Raw genomic sequence first — 24,366 nt, 5'->3', positions numbered from 1 at the left:
AGTGTTGACTTACTGCTGGAGAGCAAACATCTTTTTCCTCTAAGGCCCTAGGTTCAGTCACTTTGACGAAAATATTGCACTACTTCTCTTTCCTATATCATTCTACTAATAGCGATCGCAAAAACAATCAGATATACATGAAGTGAAACTTCCTATAAGCGCTCTTGTCTGAATCATGTCATCACATATATGAAAATTCTGCACTCACTCGTTTTTAATGTGTTTGGCTTCCTTGTCTCTGTGGCAGTGTCCTGTTATTCATGTATACCAATGGGAGGTCACTTGTGAACTGTAAATGTATATAAGCAAACTACAGAACATAGATCTGTTTTGACGGCTGTAAAAGGTATAGGGTAATTTGTGATTGATTACATACAAATGTGCGCACATCTGTACATTTTGTCGGTCCATAGAATCAGCCAGTAAACGTTTAGTTCCATTAGGGTACAGGAAAGAAGTAGGAGACAAGAAGGGGACAAATATATATGTTGTGCTGCAAGTGTCAAAAAATCGGTTTTCCTTGGTTTGAGAAGGATTTTATTTTTGTTATTAAACCTAGTCAGAAATGTATACACTAGATATGTAACGTGGAACGTAAGAAGGGGTTTCTTTGCCTGCTTTGCTGCTCCAGTTAATGAAGACGCACATTGGGTATAAAAGGCAAACAATGTTTCTCTTCCAAAATGAAATGTTATTTTTTTTTTGTAGTATTCCGCCCAATTTCAGCTAAAGCCAAACTGCGCATGAATCCTCGAGCTGAGTTTGACTTTTCTTCACCAAAAATGGATTTGGATGTAAATCTACAGGATATAGCCATTGAATTAAACAAACCTCAGGTATGAGATTTAAAAGTTGGTTTTTGGCACTAATGAGCGTCACTGAAACGGAGATGCTGTATCTAATTCATAACGGTCAATGGCTAGATTTCTTTTTGCATCATAACACGCCCTTAAGAGCATCATTTTTACATTTCTTATTATAAAACTACCTCTTGTAGAAAGCTGCCTAGTGGAAACACGTGAACAGGAACTTTGTATGTGCTAGAAATGCTTTTAGCTAATGCTTTGAACACCGCCCAGAGAAACAAAGCATTGCATTAGACATTTGTGATAGCACAAATAAACTGCAATACCACGTTCTTTGGTTTCAGTACCTCAGTGTAATGGAGCTTCTGGAGTCCATTGACATGATGACACGAAACCTGCCGTACAGGAAGTTCCGGCCTGACGTTCCCTTACACAACAACGCCTCCATATGGTAAGATGCACCATTGGCATTCAGCATACTTTACATTTTTAACTCACGTTTGATGTGACTGATTGGGCACTGCTGGTCTGTTGCATAACTTTTTGACATGGTTGCAGTGTTGCCACACCCAAGTAAACGTTTATCATAATTCCATCAAATTCTTTCTGAATAAGATTTAGCATCACAGAACTGTGATCTGAAACTGCTCTCTGCCTAGGTTGAATGTGCATTATCCACACTGCATACATTTTAGATACATTAAATAGAATGTGTTGTTAAATTCCACCTAGTTGACCCATATTAAAATGAGTTCGTTATGAGGGGTTTATACTTTTCATATCACTTTCTTGCCATCGACTATAAAATGAAATAATGTCGTACTTGGGTTAAAGTGAAGATACTTTTTTAATGCTAGCTAATTCCAATCGCTTGACTTCTAGACTGTGGTAACACAAGACCATTCTTATTTAATGTTGTTACTGCTGTTGTTTAAGTATTGGAACACTCCATTGTGCTGATCTGTGTGCCATATTAACTTATCTTGAAATCATCTGGAGCTCCGGTCCCATGTGTTAATTCACTTTAATCTTTATCAGTGTCAGTGGATTCTTCAATAACTTCAATCCTTATCGTCGGCAGCAGTGTTCATTTTAGGATTATTAATATTCTCTCCAGTGGCATTTCCCTTTTGGTAGCTTAATTTATAATTTAACTTCGAGTTTGATCATGACATGCACCATTCCTGTCTAGATTCCTAGTTTATCTTTTCAGGTTTTTTTTTACGTAGCATATAAAACTTTTTTTATTGAAATACTAGCTTCTTTCTGTCTTATGTCTTTTTTACTGGTTGTGGGTCCGTCTTTTCATATTTTCTCCATGTTGATTGGCAACAATGTGTGGTTTTTTTTGGGGGGGAGGGGAGGGGAGGGAGTTTGAACTGGTGGCTAGATACAAAGGCATTGACCTCACCATAGTGTTCTTTTTTGCGTGTTTGGGCAAGCACATTTCTCTGGGAGGTAATTGGACCCTTTTTTTTTTTTTTTTTTTTTTTTTTTGCTGAAACCGTTTATTGCAATCTCAAGTATATACAAGTATGGGCCTACAACCTTCCGGCCGGCCGCTAGAGTGACAGGAACACCTGACAAACTTACAAAAGGGCACTTGGCGTTACAGAGAAGCAAATCAGGAGACATCAACGACGTAAGCCACATGACTCTAAGCCCACAATACGGTTTCATTTTATACACACACAACAACATAGAAAAAACACACCCGCAAGGCAACCCGCAATCGAAGGTAACCACACGTGCTCCTCGAATAAGGGACCCCGACCATCCACAGGAATCTGAAGAGGGGGAAGGGAAACAAGTCCAGGACTGGGGGAACTCTGTGCCCGGGGCTGGGGGAGGGGGTCAACTAGGGGGACCCTTTGTTTTTGATGGTATGCAAGGTTTCATCTTTTCAGGATCTGTTGTGCCCGTGTAGCATTTGTTTTTGAAACCCGTTTAATGTTTTTACTTTGATTCTTGTCTTGATTTTTAACCATAGTAGCATGGTTGAATTTGGTTCTCCCTATTTATACAATACTTGCAGCATTTGGTAGTGTTTACAGTGGGTCAGTTTCTGGCAGGGAAGGCAAAATATGTTTAGTGATTTGTATTAGCTCCAAACAATGCTGACGTCATTGTGACTTTATTAATTTTTTATCTCCAGAATCCACATAGCAAATTACTTCAAAAGTGTTGATTTCTTTTTGAAAGCAAAACTGTTTCCTTATCTATTTCAGTAAGCTTAAATTTGCAAACAGATGCTTACATACACTCATCGTACATTGACAATTTAGAAAGACTGTATGTGAAACACCTTGTTACTCTCCCTTGTCTGGTCAGACGTTTGTTAAAATAATAAAATATGTAGGTGTATGCTACAACAAGTATGTGTTTTTCAGAAGGCCGAGGCTTGCTTAACTTCATATGCATAAAAAATGCTGACGAAGCATAGCCAAGATGCCGACAGAGCACCAGTCAAACATGTGAATCTTTCACTGCAGATAATCCCCAATGGACATCTCAAAGCTTCGGGGCATGAGACATACAGTGAAATGTGGAGACGAAGTAAGAGTGGTTTTTAAGGTACAGGCAACATTATAAAGGTTACTAACAGGGAGACCTTGGGAAAAAAAGTGGAGAAGCTGCTAACGATCTTGAAGTTCCCTCCAAAGCACAGGGAAGCAGCCTTTACTCTGGCAGTCTTAAGTCGGCAGCAGTGGAGAGGGATTAGAAAAATCCCCTCTGGGGGGCGCCTTTTGTATGAATAATAATGAGGGTCTCATAAACTGGGTTTGCTTCGGTGCACCCCTCCTCCCCACTCTCCCTGCACAGTGAACCATCAAACACTCCTAAACCCAACAACAGGACCTTAAAAGAAAAGGATAACACCGAATTATTTACCCCTGTGCAGTCAAACAACAGACAACGTGATTTTGAAGTCATATCTCTGTAGCCTTATTCTACAGACAAGTACGTATGAACACATCTATATTAAACAGCTATTAGAAAAAGCTGCATGAAACAGACTGTGCATTATGCACAACAGATTACCGCAGCTTGAAAAGCTACCATTACCTGGCCCTTAACGACTTAATTAGGTGCAGATTTACATTGCTGGAGTTCATGGGTTCTGTACCTGCAGTACCAAAGTACAGTTGGTCAGAAGCTGGAAAATTCCATCAAAGCTAAGAACAAGAGGATCCTCGGCATCCCTGAAGAGGAAGGAGGTGATGACTTCAAAGGGTTCTTTGAAATGGGGATATCAGACGCCTATGAGATTCTTAATGAAGTACTCCCATATAGGCCTTCATTTAAACTTACTGCAGCAGGTGACTTTTAAGGGAGCTACTTGCCCCCATAATTATGATGGTGCAGAGAGAGATGAGGATCTAAAAGATACTTTAGGCAGCCTAATTAAAGTGAAACACACAGATAAACAGATCACTGTCAGTGGGTGAGATGCACTATTGTTTATTGTGCCATCACTCTTACAGGTGTGACGTTGTAGAGAACTGGGCTTTTGTTGCAGTTACTCCCCCACTTTTTGACCCCTTTTAAGCTTCTAGATGCTGAGTTTAGACTCAGACGGTGCCTGCTAACCAGAACGCACTGCCAGTGCTCCTTCCCTAAAACAAGACAAAGTCTAAGTGTGCTACAATTGGCTAAGGACTTTAGCACCCCTGTAAGTCCATACTAAATAGTACTCCAGGTACCTAGGGCAGGGGTACTAAAGAGGGTCCCTAAGGGTTGTAGCATATCTTATGCCACCCTAAGAGACCCATATACAAATTCCACACAGACTGCCTGTTCAGGCTGCGTGACATGGTGCAAACCATGAGTAAAAACACGACATGACACACTCCTGTGTTTCATGCCAAAGTCATTGCATCTAATATATGCAAGTCACCCCTACAGCAGGCCTTTGAGCCCTAAGGCAGGGTACATTATATTTTATGTGTGGACATATCTGCATGAGCAGATATGCCCCTGTAATGTCTAGTTCTATTGCTAGATATTACAAGTGAGCATAAAAGTTTTCTTAAGATATGTACTGGGCACTGGTCTAAACGAGTTCCCCAGCTACATCATAGCTTCACTGAAACCTATATTGTTTGGTATCCAGTGAAGTTTATTTGTATAGTTAAAAAAAAAACATTGCATTACAGTTTAAAAAGGACAATGTGTGCTACATATAAATTCACTTAGCAAAAAAGACTTCAGTTTAAAAATCCCCATTATTTAGTCAGTTATTAAAACATCTGTTATGAAAACATTCCTAACAAACTCATCAAGAGAATGAGAATAAACATGTTGACATCGTTAGCAAGAAGTAATAGCAATGATTCATAAATACTGCAATCTGGGGTTATTGTTTCAAAAATCGCCTGCAGGCCCCGATGCCTTAATGCACATTCCCTGTACTTTACTGGGGCAAGTTTATTTTTATTAACCCATTTGGTTCCAAACCGTAAAGTGCTGATTGTTAGTGGCAAAGAGAACCCCTTAAACCATTTATAGAGTGCAAATATCATGTGCAAAAAAGCTCAATTTAAGTTACCCTAACCCTACGCCCTAGTGTTTTACCTAAAGATCCAGACAAAGGAGTTAGCCTCTTAAAGTGGGATAATAAAGAGCAGGTGTACCCCTTAAACAATTTATAAAGTGCAAATATCATATGCAAAAGAGCAACGTTAAAATTAACCGTCCTTGTCCCTTCATGGTCACATGAGATGTTAATAGACAATTTCAAAAGGCCACCTCCTAGAGCTGGAGAGTAAGATACCATCTTGTATGATATACATTCGTGGAGAACGTATACACCTTGAGCCCGGATGTATGTCCTATTTTTAAGTCGGTCTCTTAGAAAGGGATAATAAGAACAGATGTACCCTTTAAGCAAGTTATAAAGTGCAAGTGAGATATGCAAAGGGGCTGTGTTAAAAATGAGCTGTCCTTGTCCCCCTCATAATCCCAAGAGAAGTTTTTGAACTATTTCAAAAGGCCACCTTCTAGAACAGAAGAGTAAAATACCTTCTTGTATAATATGCGTTCTTATAGGTAACCTAACATTATACCCTCACTGATCCAGTTCTTTTAAGAGTGGTTTTAGAAATCTTACTCCCCTGCAAACTAGGGTAATTGAGCTGCCACTTAGCCAAATGATTACTTCTTGCCGGCGAGAACGAATTAGCAGCTTTGTGAAGATTGGTTTCAATATCCTTTTCCTTTGAGCCAGGGTTGCCAGACATAAACAGAAGAGGTGCACTAGCGTCTTTGTTTTTTTCCTCATAGTCAGCAACTTTAGCTTTGCGGCTGATTTTTCCATGATGGAGTAAGATCTTTAGTGTCTATGTTCCCTAGTGATATTGCATTAATTGCTACTTTATGGTCAAGGAAAAATGTGCTGAAAGATACTTATGCGGTCTTAGGATTTTATATGAATTAATCACTGTCCAGGCATGTCTTCTTCTTGCAAGGGCATTTTTACCTGTACACAGAGACAGAAATCGAGTTGAGCAGTTGTTGCTTGATTAAAGGCTGCTTTTCCTAGAGTAGTGGTCCAAATTTCTTGGCGATCTAATTCCTCAATGACCCGGCTTAGGTAGTCTCCACAGGAACCTTTTTGTTTGTTGCGCTGTTGTTCCTCACTTTCGAGCCAGCATAAATTGTTAATTGTGCCGCTCTTGGAGGCGCTGAGTCTCCAACACAGTTTGGCAAACAAAAGTGGTCTTATTTTGGATTTTTTTTTTTTTTTTTTTATAACCCAAACTCAAGTCGTACCTGGGCCGGTGAAACACTTTTTGGTATAAAAATCACTGTTTTATAGACTTTAGTTTGAATCTTGTTGAGTGTGGCTATTGCCCGTCCTCGCATAATTTCCGTGCTGCAGGCCATTGTTGGCATAAACTGTGCTGACATTGTGGTAAGTAAGTGGCTATGTGACAGGCAATTTAATTTCCTTTTCAGTGTTTTGAATCCAAAGATTAATGACTGAGCTATTATAAAAAACCATTGCATTACAGTTTAAAAAGGTTGAGGCTGGGTTTCCATTCTTGTGGATACATTAAAAGCTATTGCCTTTCCACGAATCTGAAAAAAGGTTGGAGCGATGGTTACAATTAGAAAGAGGATCTAGGTAGTGGGCCCAGTAATTTCTATCACATTTGAAGAGGGCATTTAGGAGGCAGTTTGGGCCTGCGGCCCCTTCAGCCTTCTGTTTCTTCATTATGTTTATTAGATGTTGTATGTCTTCGATTAAGTTTCCATTGTGCATACAGGTTTTGATAGAATTCTCTTTTTCGACTGGGATCAACATGCCGGCAGTAGTTGATGTGACTGGCTGTGTGTTTTGAGGCTTCCAGGTTGCAGAGTTCAGTGGGTGCTTGTCCCTCACTTCATCTGTGACTGGCTTTGCATACCTTGTGCGAATATCGGCTTCCCAGGAGGCTGCATCAATGCCTGCGTTTTCGTGTCTAGACGTTCCGGTATGCAACTCTGTACCACTTGACAGAATTTCTTGCTGTTTGGCTGCTTACTGGACCATAAAAGCTTGTTCAATGTTTCTTCTTGCTGACTGCTTTTTGCTGCCCATTATTCTTTGTGGTATTGCTGTTGAGGATTTGCGAAGTGAAGTGACTTTGTCCTCCGGTTTCCCTTTGTTGATCTCCTTTGCTACTCGTCTGGTTTCTCTTGCGATTTGAGCTGCAGTCACCAAAGATGCAGGGTGTGGTCCTCTGAGTTGCTGCTCCCTGGCCAACCCAACAGCTTCCCAGAGGACCCCGAAGGTCAGATTTGTCTCGCTGCCGAGTGGAAGGACACCAGGACCATCCAGAGCCGCACAGAACCAATACCCATGTACCAGACCACTTGCAGCACCCAAGGCTTATTGTGATTCCATCCGGACACCAGCACAGAAGAAGACCGACCTGCACATCATGGACTTCAGGGACAGTGAGACCCACATTGTGAGCTGTCCGGTTTCCCACTCCTGCACAAAACAAAACCAAAGAAGTGAGTCTGTGACCGCCTCTACAGACTCCTCAAAGCACATACACACCTTCGCTCCCGAGTCTTAGGGAGGTGATGGTGCTAACAGGGTCCCCAGACCCACAAGTGCTAAGACCACGCTTGGGATTGTCCAGAATGGACTTCCAGTCGCCGCCTACTGCCATTCTCTGCAGGCCACCTCTGACAGCGAGAGACTCCTGCACCTGAACCCAAAAGACACCACTGCCCCTGAGCCCCACAGCCCGAGGAGAACTGAACCAAGGGTTTCCCGGTGTGCCAGAGGATCTCGGGGATTGAGCCCCCATGTGCGTTCCCCGGACTGGTACCCCAGTTCCAGTTTGCAGCCTCTTTGTAACTAGACTGTTCTCCCATTGATTTGAATGGGATACCAGACGCCGTGACATACCTCTGCACCCAGATTCCCCAGCGCTCCCCGAGGTGACCTGTTAGTGTGGCCTTGGACCTTGCCTTATACTCACCTTAAGTCCAGAAGAGCAGTCCCGTAAGTCACTGAAAAGGGCCCGAATGCATATATGTGTAAGAGGTATATGAGCTGCAGATTACACACTATGCATAGATCGCCATCTGGTGTTGGGCCCGGATGTTTGCACTTGTGTTTGTCCTGGAAAGTCTTTGGAAGTCACGAGATAGCATCGGCTCCATCATCAGATTGTTTTTTTCCGCCATCGGGCTCGGATGTGTTTCTCGCACTCCAGTTCGGAACCGTTACCGATTCCATTTCGACGCGCAATCCTTCACCCTATCTACGGTATTGTCTCGATTGCGAACCCTACTCGTCGCGCATCTCTCCAAGTCGAAGTCTTCGATTCCGGTCGTCGACGAAGGCCTTCGGGCCTACCTGGGCCTTAGCATCTGGCTCATGGAAAGGAAGCCATTCAAAAAGTGTCCTCGATGTGGGTCGAAGTTTCCCCACACCGATCTGCATGAGGTGTGTAACCTCTGCTTGTCACCGGAGCACGAGGCCAGTGACTGTCCAGCTTGTGCCTCTTTCCGCTCCAAAAAGACCATTCGGGATCAGCGAGCTCGGAGGACCATGGCTCGCTCGTCGACAGCAATCCCCGGCGACATCTTCCAAGAGGACATCGATGTGCCGGAGCGGATTGAAGAAGGCCTTGTCAGTGCTTCCGAAGCAGATGACTCTGACGTCGAATAAATCACTCCGGCGCAGAGGGTCGTAAGTAAAGACGTCGACCCCGACGCCCTCTACAAAAAAGGCTTCGGTCCCAGGTGCACATCGACACACCGCTTCCCACGCCCCGCCCTCGGGCCCGGCAAAGAAGCCCACCAAGCCTTCAGGCGACTCGGGCTTGAGTCAGCCTGCGTCCGGTGCCGAAACGCAATCTACCACACCGAAAAGAAACCGCCCTCCTCCTCCGTGTCGACTGCTGCTTCCACCTTAAAGCCCTCGACACCGAAAACAACAAGAACCGACTCACTGGCACCGAACAAAACACTTGGCGCCGACCAAGAAGCCACTCCTCAAGAGTTCGTACACACATTCTTCAGAGCCGAAAAAATCATCGGGACCCGAGACTGGGTCCAAACCCAAGGACACTCCGGAGTCGATGCCTAAAATGTCCTCGGAACCGAAACACTCGGCGACGAAAAACCAAGATTCATCAGAAGAGCTTTTACAACCAGATCCTGCACAAAAAACTCTGGTTAAACCCTAAAACTGGTCATTTGACACTAAGCTCCAGGAAAAGACCACTGGACAAGCCTACACCTGCTCCACCACCTAAAAAGAGGGACATTGCCATATCTCTTAGAGTCCCTGCTCCACCACCTCCTCCACCCCATCCTCCCCCTCCCCCACCACCTCACTCTCCTACACCACCTCCTACACCAGTAGACGATGATGACACCTCTGATGACACAGGGGGGGGGGTGCGGACGATGTGCCACTAGGGGATCCCAGCCCACCTGGTTCCCCTGAACCCTTGGGATGACTATAATACACCTGATGTCCCAAATCTCCCGCAAGACGACATCTACCCCTCTAGACCTTCCCCACCAGAGGACACCATGGGCTTTAATCAGCTCGTACAACAGGGTCGAGGAGGATTTCTTGTTGGACACTTTGACACCACACAAAGGTCAACATCTACTTTACCCATGCTCAAAGGGGTTATTAAGCATGCTCCTGATGTATTCAAAAATCCTGTTAGGGCTCGGGTCATCAACCCTCGCATAGAAAAGAAATACAAAGCTGCCCCTACAGACCCAGCTTACATTAAGGGCCATGTTCCATTAGACTCCATTGTGGTATCCAATGCCAGGAAGAGAGCTAACTCTCAAACATCAGGTGATGCTGCCCCACCCGATAAAGAGTCTAAACTCTTGGACGCCTCCGGCAAGAGGACAGCCTCACAAGCGTCTAACATATGGCGCATCACCAACACTCAGGCCCCCTAGCCAGATATAATAGGGCACATTATGAGGAGTTAGAGTTCCTATTGCAACACCTCCCGGACAAATATAAAAACAAAGCCAACGACTTCATACAGGAGGGTAAGCTAATCACCAATACCTCCATTTGTTGCGCTCTTGATGTGGCAGATACCGCCTCCAGAGCTGTAAATACCAGTGTGCTTTTGCGTAGGCACGCTTGGCTACGCATTTCAGGCTTTAAGCCTGAAGTACAAAGTTCGATCCTGAACCAGCCTTTCGACCAACAGCACCTCTTTGGCCCTGATGTAGACTCCTCCCTGGAGAAAATGAAAAAGAACACGGGCACAGCCAAGTCAATGGGAGCCTTGCAAGCTCCCAGACGTTTGTTTTTGTCGCTCCTCCTACAGAGGTAACTCCAGAGGATACTCATCAGACAACCCTTCCACCTCTTACAAGGCTTCCACCCAGTCAACCTTCACCAGAGGCTACCAGAGAGGAGGGTACAGAGGCAACAATAACAAGGGCAGAGGCAAGACTAACAACACCCGCTCTGCCACCACCCCTACCCAATGACTTCCCTCCGCTTCCCCGGACCATTCCACTCCTGTCGGGGGAAGACTACAACAGTTCCTTCCTGTCTGGACCAACATCACCACAGACAGGTGGGTGCGACAGATAGTTCAATCAGGTTACTGTCTCGAACTCACCTCTACCCCCCAAACATACCACCCAAATAGCGTTCAATGTCACAAGAACATCTATCTCTGCTAAAGCAGGAGGTAATCTCCCTTCTACAAAAAAATGCAATAGAACTGGTTCCCCTGCGCCAACAAAACACTGGAGTCTACTCCCTGTATTTTCTCATACCAAAGAAGGACGTCTCTCTTAGACCTATTTTAGACCTCAGACCCCTAAACCTGTACATACACTCAGACTATTTCCACATGGTCACACTTCAGCAGGTCCTTCCTCTTCTTTCACAAGGCGACTTCCTTGCTACCATAGATCTCAAGGATGCCTACTTCCATATTCCCATTCACGCAGCTCACAGGAAGTAGCTCAGGTTTGGAGTGGACGGGCAGCACTATCAATTCAAAGTACTCCCGTTCGGAGTCCCAACAGCACCAAGGGTATTCACCAAGTGCCTAGCGGTAGTAGCAGCCCACTTAAGAAGACAGCAAATTCACGTCTTTCCATATCTTGATGACTGGCTCATAAAAGCCAGCTCATACAACCAGTGTGTACACCACACTCACGCGACTATCCAACTGTTCCACGACCTGGGGTTCACAGTAAACCACACCAAGTCTCATCTGCAACCGTCTCACACACAACAATACCTCAGTGCCACCATAGACACCGCTAGCCTATCCCACTCTAGCCAGGATAGCAAGCATGCAGGCTCTCCTCCCAAAATTTCAACCTCAACACTCCCTTCCAGCTCGAGTGTTCATGCAACTCATAGGGATGATGTCCTCTTTCATTTTTATAGTGCCTCACGCAAGACTCCAGATGCCTCCGCTACAAGAGTGCTTAGCACGCCAATGGAACCAGGCTCAAGGTCAGCTAACAGATCTGGTGTTGGTAGACGGTCGCTCTCATCGCTCTCTGCAGTGGTGCAACACTAAGAACCTTTCCAAAGGGCGACTCTTACTAGAGCCAGTTCCGCAAATTGTCATGACAGCGGACGCATCGCTCTCCGGATGGAGAGCTCACCTATCACATCACACCATGTAGAGCAGATGGACAACTCAACAAAAGTTACTCCACATCAACCACCTGGAGTTACTAGCCATATTCTTAGCCTTAAAAGCATTCCAAAAGCAGATATCGGGCAAAGCTGTCTTAGTCTGCACAAACAACATGACAGCCATGTACTACATACAAAAACAAAGCGGGACACACCCTCTGCAGCTCTCTCAGGTAGCACAGAGTATATGGAGATGGGCTATACCACAGAATATATTTCTCCTAGCCCAACATGTCCCGGGAGTCCAAAACTCCATCGCCGATCTGTTAAGTCGTCAAACACAACCGATCCACGAGTGGGAACCTCATCCGCAAGTTCTTCAGCCATATTTTCAAATGTGGGGGCAACCACAGATAGACCTCTTCGCCACACACGAAAACGCCAAATGCCCAAGCTTGGCCGCCAGATATCCACACCCATTGTCCAAAGGCAATGCGATATGGATGAACTGGTCAGGCAGATTTGCGTACGCTTTTCCGCCTCTCCCACTCATTCCACAGGCGGTGCGCAAACTACAGCAACTTTCACTAACTCTCATTCTAGTTGCTCCAATTTGGGCCAGACCACCGTGGTACACCACATTGCTGGAACTGTCCGTAGTTCCACACCAAAAGTTACACCTCTCACCACGCCTCTTAAGCTAGAACCGTGGAGAGATCAGACACCCGGACCCAGTTCAGCTCAACCTTGCGATCTGGCTCCTGAGGTCTTAGAATTCGGTTTCCTTAACCTTCCTCCTGTCTGTATGAATGTCATTAAAGAAGCTAGACGTCCCACTACTAGAGCCTGCTATGCAGCCAAGTGGAAACATTTTGTGATATATTGCCATAACAATAACATCAACCCCCTAGACGGGTCTATCCAACACATCATAGGTTACTTACTACACCTCCAAAGATGCAACTTAGCCTATACGTCTATTAGGCTACATTTTACTGCCATAGCGGCATATCTACAAAATAGACAGCATCTATCACTTTTCAGAGTACCTGCTATAAAAGCCTTTATGGAAGGCTTCAAAAGAATAATTCCTCCCAGAGTAGCACCTTCACGTGTGTGGAATTTGAACATCATTCTCACACGTCTGATCCCTTTGAACGTTTACATAAATGTGAGCTTCAATTCCTAACATGGAATGTTGCTTTCCTAGTGGCCATTACCTCTCTACGGCGAGTTAGTGAGCTACAAGCACTAACTATTCAGGAACCTTTTCTGCAAATCCATCATAATAAGGTTGTTCTCCGAACAAATCCTAAATTCCTTCCTAAAGTAATTTCTCCCTTCCATCTCAATCAGTCTGTAGAGTTGCCCGTATTTTTCTCGCAACCAGTCACAGAAAGAGCTCTTCAAACTTTAAATGTTAAAAGAGCACTGCTATATTACATCGAGAGAACACAACCCTTTGGTAAGACAAAACAACTTTTCGTGTCTTTATCACCACCACACAAAGGCAACCCCATATCAAAATCGGGGATAGCTAGATGGATTGTTAAATGTATACAACTTTGCTACCACAAAGCAAAACATACTTTAACTGTTCCTCTTAAAGCCCACTCTACACGAAAGATAGGGGCTTCCATTGCATTTTTAGGGAACATTCCCTTAGATGACATCTGCAGAGCAGCTACATGGTCTACACCGCACACATTCACAAAACACTATTGTGTAGATGTGCAAACAAAACAACAAGCTATTGTGGGCCAGGCTGTACTCAAAACACTATTTCAAACTACTGCAACAGATACTGGTGGTCGCCGCTAAGGAGGGGTACTGCTATACAATCTATGCATAGTGTGTAATCTGCAGCTCATATGCCTCGAACGGAATATGCTACTTACCAGTGTGCATCTGTTCTTGGCATGTAGAGCTGCAGATCTACACACGCCCACCCGCCTCCCCGGCTACCTTTATCTGTTCCAGTAAGGTCTTATTTAGATACACCATACATGGGCATATTTCCTGTTTCTTACTAAGCTCCATCGTTCCCTGCTGGCAAAAAACAATCTGAGGATGGAGCCAATGCCCATGCGCACTAGCATCCTAAGGGGGAGTGACCTATCTCGTGGCTTCCAAAGACTTTCCAGGACAAAAACAAGTGCAAACATCCGGGCCCAACACCAGGTGGCGATCTATGCATAGTGTATAGATCTGCAGCTCTACATGCCAAGAACAGATGCATACTGGTAAGTAGCATATTCCTTTTCCTTCATCGTATAACATTACCAATCCAGAAATTGGAGTGTCCATTTTTGAAAACTGTAAAAATTCATAACTCAGAGTACTTATCTGATTCCGATGGGTATCTAAATGTATATAAAAGTATGTGTTATTTTCGTAAATTGGTGTTGGATTTCTTTATTGAGTGTGGTCTCACTTACTGCCTTTGTGTGTGTAAAAATGCCTAGCACTACCCTCTGATAATAACTTACTTGTCACCCACACTACCACAAAAGAGAGCATTTGGGGTGTTATTAGTGCCTCTGTAATTTTTCCGGGGTTTGCTTCGACTCTTTACACGGTGTACCTCCTTTTTGGTCCACTATATAAAACTCTAAGTAAGTTGTTGATGTTTTGACAATGTAACATGCATTGAGTGTTTTTATCTACTTTTACATGTCTCGGCTGTTCGGCCTTTCATCAGTTTGTTGGGCTTTACCTCACAGGAATGACTATTTAAACAATGCTTTTATGGTACACTTAGTATTCTGTAAAAAGAGATTAGTCTGAAATTCAGACATATGACAAGCAGCACCGAGCTTAGGGTCGGCTGTCACAAAATAAGCAGAACAAGCTCAGAATAGTTAAAACTAAATTACTGCAAAATACGGCACCAGAAGTTTAGGAACGCAATACATATCGATGTTGGCAGTTTACAACAGTATTCACATAAGAGAAGGTTATAAGCACGCTGCCAAGCTAACACATGCTGTATAGATATTACCTCCATAAGCTATTATTTCTTTGTTTTCACAGGTACTTCCAAAACGGCAAGTACATTACCTTTAACTGCATGCAAAAGCTTATCTTTGCATGCTACGCACTACCTGTACAATCTTTACAGCAGTGCGCCACTGGAGGAACCATTTCACTTCTTTCGCCCTGAGGAATGCTCACGACCCATATAAGGCCAGTAGTATAGGGCAGAAACATATTGGCATTTTAACATTAGGGTCATAGGACCACAATATCCTGTTTGACCTGTATAATTATAATTTCCCCCATTGACCCCCCCCCCCCCACCCACCTATGAGGGGGATCCAATTTCCCCGACAAATAAAGGGATACTTAGGGATTGATGAGGAATTTTATCTAATGGTACATCACCCCCCCTCCCCCCCACCCTAAAGTATACTTCTTCAAAGAGCTCCCTGGAATACGTTCGAGCCCACCCTGACCTTTAGGAGTCGGGGTGAACCAGATGATGAAGCATGCATCTACTAGAGTGGGTAAGCATTGTATAAAAAAAGGTTTTCCTTTTATCCCACCACTCAGTAATACCCAGAGGAGCTGGGGACACAAGGAACCACCCAGGGTTAGTACCCAGGAACCCCACAGAGGCTTTGTGCAGAGTGAAACACAGCAGCGTGACCAATGGAAATCAGTGGAGAAGTTGCGGTTGCAGTTTTAAAGAAGGACCCTTCCCGGAGGACTCTGAAGAAACCCTTTGGAATACAGAAGGTTGGAGTCCCATTCCACCTGTGGATGGCCCAGGAACCAGGTGACCTGCACCAGGGAAGCCGGGTGCATAGGGGTGAAGTGACATCGGAACCTGCTGTTGATAGCAATTGGAGACTTCGAAGGAGATGCGTCTGGAGAAGACTGTGAAGGAGTCCGGTGACATCCAAGGGTGGATTCTGGAAGTGAAGAACCTACAAGCAGAGGGGACAAAATGCATGCCACTCGGAGGTGGCTAGGAAGCACGGAAGCACAGTACTCCCCAGCATCAACAGGTTCTAAGGAATTGATGATGTCTGGCGGGAGCACTAACAAGCATTGGTAGTGGCAACTGGCATGGAAGACTAAAAGGAGCAAATGTTGGGACTAGCAAGGCCCAAGGGACTTGCCAACTGTAGGAGAGTCAAAGCAGGGTCCTGAGCAAGCAGGCAAGCCCACTGAAGCAAGAGAAGATCCTCCGGAGGACCCACAGGCCAAAGACACAGGAGAGTCATAAGAGGACCTTGAGCAGCTCACCAAAGATGGAAGCCCACGGTGCAGAGGATGCAGTGAGGATGCTGATCTTGGAGGTGCAGGAGGCTAGAGCTTCTTTTAGCTTTAAGATCTCTGGAGTGCAGATCCAACAAACCTTGGCAGCGGCAAGCCGACTCAGTGCACAGGGGTTCGGTCCCAGCAGCCCGACGAGGGAAACTGTCCTCAAAATTACTGAGAAGACCGGTCAGCCTCTGACAGGTCAGCCTCTAGGGAACAGCAGAACCACCACCTGTGTTGCTGGGCCTTGGGAAGTCTGTAAGACGACAGGAGCAGCAGACCGGTCAGCTTCGTCGCGGTGCCTGCAGATGCAGTGGAGTGACTCCTTCACTCCAAGGCAGATTTCTTCAGGTGTCCTTGATGCCCGAAGTTCTGTTGAAGAAACTGGATGAAGCACAGACACAGAGGACGAAGAATACTTGAAGAACAGCCAGACCAGGAGCAGCAGGAGTCTTCCTTGTTGCAATCTCTGTTCCAGACGAAGTCCAACTGTCCAGACGATTGAAGAGCGATGTAGTTTTATGGTTGAGTCTTGTCCCACGACGAATCGGAGGACCCACCTGCCGGGGAGCCCTTAAGTACCCTAAGGAAAGGGTTAGAATGACTCGGGGCTCCCTCCCAGAAGAGTGGCTGGACAGAGGTGACGATTCTCCCATGTCCTTTGTCCAGTTTCACACCAGAGCGGGAACCAAGGGTTCCTGAACTGGTTCAAACTAGAGTATGCAAGGAGGACACCAAATGTGCCCTTCAAAGCAGTCTGGTGGTGCTGGCAAGCGCCCCCACCGATCCCAATGCGCTAAGTCTTCTCTGGGAGGTATTCACACCTCCCTGTGACAGAGGTTGGCTCAGCAGCAGGAGGGCAGAATCATGTTTCTGGTCGGCAGCAGCACTAGCTTGCTTGCAGACCCTGAAAGGCTGTTAAAGGAGTACAGGGGGGTCCTCTAAGGAGCCCCCCTGGACATGGGATCATACTTCCAGTACTAGAATCTGTGTTGGGGAATGATTCCAACATGTTTGACTTCAAACATGACCAGATTCAGTGCAACCACTATATAGTTAGACATTTCGTAATGACTGATCGGCACTATATGACTAAAAATGGCTGACCGCACTTACAAAGCCTGGACAATCAACCCCGGGTTTTGTAGGGGTGTCCTGCTCATGCAGGGGCACCCTCACACTTGTTACCAAGCCCCCCGCACCCCCAGGACTAAAGAGCCTGCCATCGGAGTGACTTATAGCTTTTAAGGCTGTGACCTCAGATATAAGGAAATGCTTATATCTGTTGAGAGGTGCAAGCACCATCTCATACAGGCTGCAATGGCATAGTTTGAGTGGACTCCCAAGGGTGGCACAATACATGCTGTAGCCCATGGGAAACCCCTGGTGTACCTATTGCCTGGGTGCCTTAGTACCATATACTAGGGACTTACAAGGGCACACCAGTAGCCAATTGTGGAGGTACTAAAGTACTTACCTTGTCAATTAAGGGGAGAAAGCACAGTAACTGAGGTCCTGATTAGCAGGATCCCGTAAGACTAGGTCAAAAACACAGTGACACCAGGCAAAAAGTGGGGGTAACTTTGCCAGAAGGATCTTACCTTCCTACAGAGAGAGACAGTGCGAGAACCTGCCTCTTTTGCTGTTTTGCCCATTCCCATCATGTTGTTCTGGGTCAACATTCTTGTCAAGTCCTCTATGTCGGATATGATGTCTTAGACCTAAGCTTGCTACAGTGGAAAAGGCAACAGGTTATACAGCAATCATTATTTTACTACGTTTTACATTTGGGTTCAGTAGGGGCCTTTATCGTATTCCTGCCAGAGGGTTCACCTTCGGTGCCAGTCTCCCGGTTCAACAGACCCTAACTCAGATACGGAGTCGAAACGGCGTTGTCCAACACTGACTCCAGCGCTGGCCTGTACCATGCCTTCAGAGTCAGAGCCAGTGCCCTTTTCTTTTGATGGGCCTGGAGAGGAGGGTCAATTGATAGGGGCTGAGGACCCTTTTGGATACCACAATCGCTTTGATGAACCAGAGGACAACTGGCAGAAGCCAGTGGCCGGGATACCTCACCAGACACTAGCTTGGTCTCTACTCCCACTGCGGCAACGGAGGAGGGAGCCTCTTTTGCAATGGTGGTACAGAGGGTGGGTGAGGTCCGGGACGTCCAGCAAACCATGGTGGCTGTCAAGACGAACATATTGACATAGGCGCTTCAGCCGGTAGTATTCCACACTGTATCTTTACTCTCATTTAATGAAGCCCTTACAGATGTCCTGCTCTGGGCCTAGTCCAAGCCCTGCACAGTGGCTCCTCTGCACAGGATAATTACCCACCACCATTGCCCCATTCCTGGGTGCCCCAGTTTCTTCATTGATCTCCCTACCCATGAGAGCTTGTTGGTCCAAGTATCCACCTCCCAAGCTAACCCTGCCGTGTTCCCTACCACTCCACTGGATTGGGAATCTAAAAGGCTGGATACTATTGGCAAGAGGATGTTCTGTTCCCCAATCCTAGCAATGCGGTTGGTGAACACTGTGTACCTTCTGGGCCGATAAACCCACTCTGCGTGGGCTTTAGTTGTGCAAGTGCCACGCATGGTGTTGGAGGAGGCCTGAGCCATACTCACCCAAGCTATTGCTGACAGGCGAAATGCAGCAAAGTTCATCAGTCGATGTGGGTTGGATACGACTGACTCGCTAGGCAGAGCGATTGTGTCGTCAGTGGCACTTAGATGCCATGCCTGGTTAAGAAACACTGACTTTTCAGGGGATGTTCAGGCTTTAATCATGGACATGCCCATCGATGGCTCTTGCGTTTTTTGCGAAAAGGCAGAGTCAGTGCTGGAGCTCTTTAAAGACAGCCGGGTTATGGCCAGATCTTTGGACCTATCCATAGTACCCCACCAACCACTGTCTGCCTTTTTCCCTTTCCGTGGCTATGGTAGGGGTTACCCACCACATCCTTTCCCTCCCAGCCACCTAGTCCAACAGGCTTCCTAAACTTTTTTTCTGGCCACAGAGGTGGCTTCCACAGATCACTTGAGACCAACAGCCATAGGTTGGGGCAGTCTGCCACCCCTGGCAGATGCGGCCTCCAAACCCCTTTAATTTGCTCTCAACAGCACTGGCCGCTAGTGGAAGGCAGGATACACCATCACCTGCCCCATTGGCAGTCCATACCATCGGAAATGTGGGTACTCCAGATCATCCAGCAGGGTTATTCCCTTTTTGGAAACCCCGTCACCCATGCCACCTTCTCATGACCAACTGATGAAGGACCATTTCTCCTTGCTCCATCAGGAAGTGTTAGCTCTTTTGCCCAAAGGAACCTTCAAGAGAGTGCTCTCCTACCATCATGGGCATTCAGTGGTGGGCAGGAAGCACCATCACTTTGCACCACAGGAGGTCGGTAACATCAGACAGTTGAGTTTTACAGATTGTCCATAAGTGCTACTCCTTTCCCTCTGTGACCACCCATGCCAACCACTTAAGACTGAATGACGGAGGACCACCTATCCTTTCTCTGTCTGGCAGTGTTGGCTCTCTTGACCAAGAGAGCCATCAAGAGGGTGCTGGCATCAGAAGTATGTTGTGATTGCTATTCCCACTACTTTCTGGTGCTCAAAAGGACGGAGGCTCTCTTACTTTTCTAGACATGTGTCCTCTCTACTTACTCCTGAAGAAGAAGAAGTTGAAGATGCTTGCATTGGCTTAGGTTCTGTCTACCCTCGAACCTGGAGACTGGATAGTGGCACTGAACTTGAAGGACGCCTATTTCCACATCCCCATCTTGTTTGCTTGCTGGCATTACCTGCAGTTCACCATCGGCCATGTATGTTATCCGTTCGTTGTGCTCCCTTTCGCCTTACTAGCGCCCCTCGGGTGTTCACCAAGCTGATGGCGGTGGTCGCAGCACACCTGCGGAGGTCAGGGATTTCAGTTTTCCCCTACCTTGATGAATGGCTGTTAAAGGCGGGCTCGCCCCATGTGGTTGACTCCCACCTCCAGACTGCGGCGAATAACCTGTGCATGCTGGGGTTCACTATCAACATGCTCCCTTTCATCGTAGCTATTCTCGACACAGTGCAGTTGCGGCCTATCCTACCAAACGGCAAATCAATGATATTCAGGCTATAATTCTGACTCTATCCTGGATTTGGTGAGACTGACTCTGAGGCTGCTGAGCCTCATGACCCTGCTAGTGCCACATGCCCTTTGGCATATGCAGGCTCTGCAGTGGCACCTGAAGTTCCAGTGGGCGCAGCATCAGGGGAATCTCTCTGACCTAGCCCAGATCTCAGAGGGAACTGCAGAGACTTACAGTGGTGGCTCACAAACCACGATTGGGCCAGCGGAAGACCCCTCTCCTTCCCCAGTCAGAGATGACTGTAGTGACCGATGCATGTGATCGACTTCTAGCCGCAGATTCCTTATCTTAGAATTATCCCCAGGTGTCAGACTGGATACGGAAAAGTTTTGTAAGCAATACCCCTGCGTGTCAGTAAGTGGCATCGTTGGGCTATACGTGGTGTCTTTTTTTTAAAAAAAATATTTTTTTTTTTTACTCGATTAATTAAAATCATAAAAGTACATCACAATAATTCATACTGGTAATTAAATACGTTATAATAATACAAGATGATGAAAAAACATCCAAAAATTCTTCCAGACAGGTACATATATCACTAAAATCATAAACTAGGCTGGGCATCAAGTTTTTTCCTTGTCCGCACCGCGGCAACCAGAAAATTAGCAATATTAAAAATATTCCATGGACAGTCTAGTAATTGTAAGTACATCAGTGCAGGTTTAACTTGAAAAAATCCTCTCCCTTGCATCAATGGTATGATGTACTTCTTTCTGCTTTCAGCATAATATTTACAAAATAAGATAAAGTGCGCAGTGTCTTGAATTGAGCTACTATCACAATTACAGAAAGCAGCATCTTCTGGTTTACTCCAGCCTTGAAAGCTCCCTAAAGTAAAATTAATCAAATTAAAACGAAATCTGGTCAACAGCCAGCGGTGATGGTGTTTCGTGACCAACTTAAGGTAAGGCTCACTCTGGGGGGATGTTATTAGTAAAAAGTGAGCCCTTACCAACGCTTTTTTAAGTTCCTCTACCACCCGCTCTTGAGACCTTAAATTCAAAAACTGAACTATAACCCAGCCAATATCCCCCTTAGTGATCACTTCTGGGTTCTCGTAAATCTCTGGGCGCCCCAAGTTATAAAACATTTTCCTAATGTACAAGAGCCAAGGGATATCAGACACTCTATCTAATCCAATGCAATCTTTTAAAATCAATCGTTTTAGGGAGAGTTCAGGGTTCAACCATATTTTCAACCAAAATATAAGGGGGGCCAAACTTATACGATCAGACACATAATCCATCCCCAATTCTTGATGTATTGAAAAGGTTGGGGATGATTGGGGGATGGAGAGAAGTGAACGAAAAAATTTTTTTCTACCATCTGAACTCCCTCCGCTTTTCTGTACCCCCAAATTGCAGCACCATAGACCGCTAAAGCTAAACATTTCGCCCTGTAGATGGCAAGAACTGCATCACATGGTTTACCACCCAAATGTCGGGCAAAACTTAATATAGCGGAGGATGCTCTACCTACGCTATGCTTTTTTGCTATAAGCTGTGGGGCCCACGAGCATCTGTCATCAAATAGGACCCCCAGGTAGGTAAATACCTTTACTCTAGTAACCTCCACTCCTTTACAATAGAATTGTCTAACTTTATTTTTCCGTGTACCCAGGGACGTAACATGCGATTTAGAACTGTTCACCACTAGGCCCAGAGAACTCATGAACTCCCCAAAGGAGTTCAGTAGTCTCTGTAATCCCAGAGGGGTACGAGCCAATAGGACAGCATCGTCCGCGTACAGAAGAACAGGAAGGGTACTGTTCCCTATACGCGGAATATCCAAACTGGCCTTACCTAAGGTTAGATCTAGCCTATTAATATATAAAGTGAAAAGAAAGGGGGCCAGGATGCAACCTTGGCGTACCCCTCTGACCGATTTAAAGTGGCGTGTACATTTGCCCTCATGGAACACCCTTATTGCAGCATGCAAATCTTGGTGCAATTCCGCTAAAAAGTGAACCAGACAAGGATCAATCCCCAGATCCAACAGGATCATCCACAGCCTCGATCTGTTCACCAGATCAAAGGCTGTGGATAGATCCATGAATGCCAGATATATGGATCCTTTAGTGGCTTTTGTGTACTTGTTAATTGACAAGTACAGGTTAAGGCACTGGTCCATAGTACCTTTGCCTGATCTAAAACCGTATTGAACCTCCGATAAAATCCCTCTCTCCGTCACCCAATCTGAAATTTTATTCAGGATCACTTTACCCAAAATTTTGACCGCTGAATCAATTAATGAAATGGGCCGGTAACATCTTGGGTCACCCCTCTCTCCCTTTTTAAAAACCGGTATAATGATTGATTTAGACCAAGACTCCGGAAACCCATTCACAACACTAGCATTAAAAACATTAGTTAATATATTGCTCCAAAGCTCAATGTCCCCTTTGTAAAGATCCAACGGGACGCCATCTGGTCCTGGGGCCTTATTAGAGGCAGAGTCTTTTCTGGCCTTCCCCCACCTCATTCTTATTGAATATCAAAAGGTTTAGGGGACAGTAGGTTTCAGGAACCCAGAAAAAGGTCAAGAATCAAATTACTTGCATAAATTCCTTCAAAGTGGGTCAACCACTCCCCCTCAGGAATATTAATGTCTAGTGGCGCATTTTTCTTCCCCGTTAAGAGTGGACTATTGACTATACTCCAGAACTTTGCGCTATCCTTAAGAACCTCTACTGAGGTTAAGGCATCCCAGGCCTCCTTTTTTAATTCGTTTTTACGGCCCTGGATAGTACGTTTATAATCTTTCCTAAGGGTAGCTATTAGGGCCTTGTCCCGCGGTGACTTTTTTAGGGCAATTAATAGTTTTTGATGGGCCCTGGAACAACTAGTATCAAACCACTTTTTTCCCTGTAGAGGACGCGGTTTGCTAGTAGTAGTTAGGTCTGAGGCAACCTGCTTGCAGATAGAATCAAAGGCAGAAATTAATTCTCCACCCGATATCGAAGGGTCCATACACTTACTAAACTCATCTCTGGTTTTCGCAATTAGATTCTCCATAAAATCCTCCGGAACTACTTTGGCCCACTTTAGTTTCCTTCCTGGTCACAAGAGACCAAGGTAACAGGGGGAACTGGGGCCGATGGGACCTCCTTAGGACAGAAACCCTTATCTAGTTCTAAGATCACAGGATTGTGATCATTGAATGATGAGCGAAAAACAGTGTACCTATGGACCAACCATAAGAGAGCAGGGGATAGGAAAATATAATCAATAATTGATTCACTATCCCTTGCTTCAAATGTCGCTACCCGTTCACTCTTAGTTAAAAAACATGGCTCGAAAAGATCCGCCAATTGAAGGAGTTCTTCAAGAGCCTTGCCCTTGGTGGAATGTTCAAAGTGTGGTGGTACGGAGTGGGGAGGGCCATGGGGATCAGCAATCTTACAATTAAAATCACAAAGATGAATGTTAAAATCACCCATAAAAATAATTTGTACAAAAGTGGTTTGACGAGCATTATACAGTTCTAAAAAATTTGATAAAAAACTAAAGTGCTCATTCTCAGGTACACAATCCCCAGCATTATAAAAGTTTATAAACAATATTTTGGATTGCGACTCAGTAATGAATTCCACCATTTGACAGTTATGGGAGGCTGTGGCTATCTGGGAAATCTTGGCCTTAAGTTTTTTAGAGAAAAGAAACAACAGCCCTCCCTTTGCTCTGCCTGCTACCGATGGTAAGGCAGGCTGAAAATAGGATTTAAAACCATCAATCCACAGGTTATTTTCCCTAGCCCAGGTCTCCTGTAAAGCTATAATATCAAAACCTGCAACGAACTTTAACCAGTTTACATCTACTTGTTTAGAGCGTAACCCAGCTATATTCCAACTCATGAGCCTAACAAAGACTCCAGAGTCCCCTGAGTTAAATATTTCATTTCCAGTGCTACAGGATTGGGGGGCTGGGAGGTCTAGTCAGTCATTTGCATCTAACTGGGACAAGGGTAAAAACCTGTTGGATGTGACAATAACATCTGTTATCCTATCTATCCTAATATTTCTGGGGTTGACCTGAGAAGAAA

At 45.3% G+C, this 24,366-nt stretch overlaps 1 protein-coding gene across 3 annotated transcripts in view; it reads left to right on the top strand.

Moving 5' to 3' along the window:
• VPS13A (vacuolar protein sorting 13 homolog A) overlaps positions 1-24,366 on the top strand; it is a 2,314,464-nt gene that overhangs the window by 275,758 nt on the left and 2,014,340 nt on the right. For all 3 annotated transcript variants that reach the window (XM_085633365.1, XM_085633382.1, XM_085633374.1), the window contains exons 11-12: positions 709-836; positions 1,151-1,257. In XM_085633365.1, the coding sequence (XP_085489491.1) occupies positions 709-836; positions 1,151-1,257 (235 nt within the window). The remainder of the gene's footprint in view (positions 1-708; positions 837-1,150; positions 1,258-24,366) is intronic.

This window comes from Triturus cristatus, chromosome 2_1 (assembly GCF_964204655.1).
Source record: "Triturus cristatus chromosome 2_1, aTriCri1.1, whole genome shotgun sequence".
In the NCBI taxonomy this organism is placed as follows: Eukaryota; Metazoa; Chordata; class Amphibia; order Caudata; family Salamandridae; genus Triturus; species Triturus cristatus.
Note: the sequence above shows the minus strand (reverse complement) of the source record. Positions and strands in the feature narration are given on the sequence as shown.